Source organism: Ailuropoda melanoleuca, chromosome 8, assembly GCF_002007445.2.
Source record: "Ailuropoda melanoleuca isolate Jingjing chromosome 8, ASM200744v2, whole genome shotgun sequence".
Taxonomy (NCBI): Eukaryota; Metazoa; Chordata; class Mammalia; order Carnivora; family Ursidae; genus Ailuropoda; species Ailuropoda melanoleuca.
This window is the reverse complement of record NC_048225.1, coordinates 19,666,410-19,669,723: the sequence shown is the minus strand read 5'-3', so window position 1 is coordinate 19,669,723 and position 3,314 is coordinate 19,666,410. Positions and strand designations below refer to the sequence as shown.

At 41.9% G+C, this 3,314-nt stretch overlaps 1 protein-coding gene across 1 annotated transcript; it reads left to right on the top strand.

The window, feature by feature from the left end:
- Window positions 1–1,035: 1,035 nt before the first annotated feature.
- LOC100483551 (olfactory receptor 8B4) lies at window positions 1,036–1,974 on the top strand. Its single transcript, XM_002929999.4, has one exon. The coding sequence runs from the start codon at window positions 1,045–1,047 to the stop codon at window positions 1,972–1,974; it is 930 nt and encodes a 309-aa protein (XP_002930045.3). The 5' UTR covers window positions 1,036–1,044.
- Window positions 1,975–3,314: the final 1,340 nt, after the last annotated feature.

The window sequence follows — 3,314 nt, the reverse complement described above, 5'->3', positions numbered from 1 at the left end:
CCCTGGAGTAATAGGGAAGTTTGAGTAGAACAGAGTCCCGAGATGCTAGGTAATCCAGGCTGTAAACAAAGATAGTGCAATTCCTTCTTTATAGAAACAAGTCTCTGAGAAATTCCCAAGGGAAATTGTGTCAAAGCAGACCCCTGAGATCATCAAGTAGCATAAACTTCTCTGTGATACGCCAGCTGGGGGTCTGGTAAAAATGAGAGTTGCTATTTTTTTTTTCTCCTGAAGTTGACATAGACCATCTGGGAAAGTCCACAAACAGAAATCTTAGTCTATTCGCAGAGCACCTTGATGACTGGGGTTGGTAAAAGGTCTGATTCTCAGCAGTGAGGGAACCAGAAGAGTTAACACTAGAGGCTGCCTGCTTTATGCATGAACACCATTTTCTCCTTTGGGCTAATGGAAAAAAAAGATTGCCTAAGAACCAGCACTGAGTGGGGTCAGGGAGAAGGAAGGTAATGTCTGAATCCCATATTTCCTTGTAGCTTTCTTTAAACCCACAACCAAGACATCTAGAATATGTTGATTCCTTCCCTGTTCTCAACACTGACTTTAATGTGAGATGGAGTGAGGGACTTAGAGGAAGAAGGTAGGGTGTATACAGTTGGGGACACTCGTGGCTTTCTCTCCAGAGTGGGAGAGGGAGGCAGAGAACGGGTGGAAACAATGGGGGACATGAGAGCTCCTGTCTCTCAGAGCCTGAGGCTGTGGGCTCAGGTTGTAGTCCTGGCTCTTGGGATGTCCTTCTGATAGTCCTGGGACAATCAGTGCAGGTATATCACCTCCTCACCTCTCAAGAAGGGACAGAATTCTTGTGCCCAAGAACATATTCTCGCCCAGGGTTGCTGAGATATAGTCACAGGCACATTGTCAACACCTTGACTGGGGGAGGGGGCATAGATGAGAAAAGAGAGTAAAAAGGTAGGACATTCATGCACGGGCTCATCTGCTAGAGCCTTCTTCCATCAGTCATGCTTGTGCCTATCATCAATCTATATATTTTATCACTTGTTTCCACAGACAGTGCCCTGGAAGAGAATGACTCTGAGAAACAGCTCCTCAGTGACTGAGTTTATCCTAATGGCATTATCAGAACAACCACAGCTTCAGCTACCCCTCTTCCTCCTGTTTTTAGGGATCTATGTGCTTACTGTGGTGGGCAATTTGGGCTTGATCACCTTAATTGGGCTGAATTCTAGCCTTCACACTCCAATGTACTTTTTCCTCTTCAACTTGTCTTTTATAGATCTCTGTTATGCCTGTGTGTTTACCCCCAAAATGCTGAATGATTTTGTGTCAGAAAATATCATCTCTTATGTGGGATGCATGACTCAACTATTTTTCTTTTGTTTTTTTGTCAATTCTGAATGCTATGTGTTGGTATCAATGGCTTATGATCGCTATGTGGCTATCTGCAAACCTCTGATGTACGCGGTCACCATGTCCCCTCAGTTCTGTTCCCTGTTGATGTTTGGTTCATATGTGATAGGGTTTGCTGGAGCTATAGCCCACACTGGAAGCATGCTGAGACTGACCTTCTGTAATTCCAACATCATCCACCATTATCTGTGTGAAGTTCTCCCTCTCTTGCAGCTCTCCTGCACCAGCACCCATGTCAATCAGCTGGTGTTTTTTATTGTTGTGGGAATTGTCATTTCAATATCTAGTATCAGCATCTTCATCTCTTATGCCTTGATTCTCTCTAATATCCTCCATATTCCTTCTGCTGAGGGCAGGTCCAAAGCCTTTAGCACCTGTGGCTCCCACATAATTGCTGTTGCTTTGTTTTTTGGGTCAGGGGTATTCACCTATTTAACAACCTCTTTTCCTGGATCAATGGACCAGAGTAAATTTGCCTCAGTCTTTTATACCAACGTGGTTCCCATGCTTAACCCTTTGATCTACAGTTTGAGGAATAAGGATGTGAAACTTGCCCTGGGTAAAACCCTGAGAAGAGTACTCTTCTGATGCTTCTGTTTGTATCACTTAATTACTGGTAAGCATCATATTCAAGTATCTTTTTATTTACAGGTGCAGAACTTTCCATCTTTTTTTCTCAAGTAGGGTCTTCTCTCCACATTACAAAATTGGAAGTCTCTTGCTTATACTCTTCTTGAGGATTATACCATTTTGTACTACTTAAACTGGTTCATTGCATGCAATTTAACATCTGTTGAGTGTCCACTGTTTACTAGACTCAATACTATTTACCCAAGAGATGAGTAAGATGAGGTTCCAGGCCTTCCATCCTTTCCTTGGTAGGCTAAATAGGTTTGTCCAAGCAACAGTTCTGGTTGGGAGAGGGAACAAGTAATGCTAAAGACGGTCCGGGAGAATGAATTTGTTTTCTTCAGTTACGGGAACAGCTTTACCAACGACAAAATGTAGATATCTTGGTGCCATAGGTAAGATAGTCTCCCAGCTTCTTGAGAGACATCATAAATCATCTCATATACATACATGTATACACAAGAGAAGGCCTTGTGCAAGAGTTCTTTACATGGCTTGAAATGTAAAGATAAATCAAAACTAAAATCTTTCATTTCCAAGTTTCAGAACTCTTAGGGCTCGGAATGGTAACCATGGCGTAGGTGGTTTTGTAATTGGGCCAATTTCTTGGGCTCTGTATGCTAAGGCTGAAAGCAAGAACAAAGGAGAAATTCCATGGATTTATGTGATTTTGTTAATTGCTACCTCTATCTTGCCCTGGAGATACTATGTACATTATGGGGCATTTAGGAAAATTCTTTTATTCTTTAAAGTAGATCTAGATTTTATTGTCTCTAAGAATATGTGTGTGTGGTTATGTATGTATGTGTATGTATTATAGTTAAATAGAGAATCAGGAACAAAGAGGAGTCATATTACACTTTTTACTTACAGGGAAACTTGGAATCGATCCAGATTTTGAGTGCCAAAGTCCACTCTGTACTACTCTGCTGAAGACTCTGCTATTCTATATTGCATAGTTCAGATTTCAAGGAATACACCTGCATAAACTGCCCTGAGTGTAGGCAGGAAGGTGAATCTTGGGCCAGACCAACCCATGAGCAGAGATGGGAGGACAGAGACTCAGTGTGGCCAGAAGAATGGAGCTGAGCAGAGGCTAGAACTTGGGGTGTCTTTGAGAAGACTCTCTGTGAAGAGTATTTGGTACTTTTCTTTTGGATAAGGTTAGAGTCATATAAAGTACTAAGTTGATGTACTTTGCTTATATTCTCCACTCTTCCATAAAACTGGACAGTTGTACAATGTGTGTTGGTATGAGAAACAAGGCAGTAAAGAGCAATTAGCTCTTCACATTTACC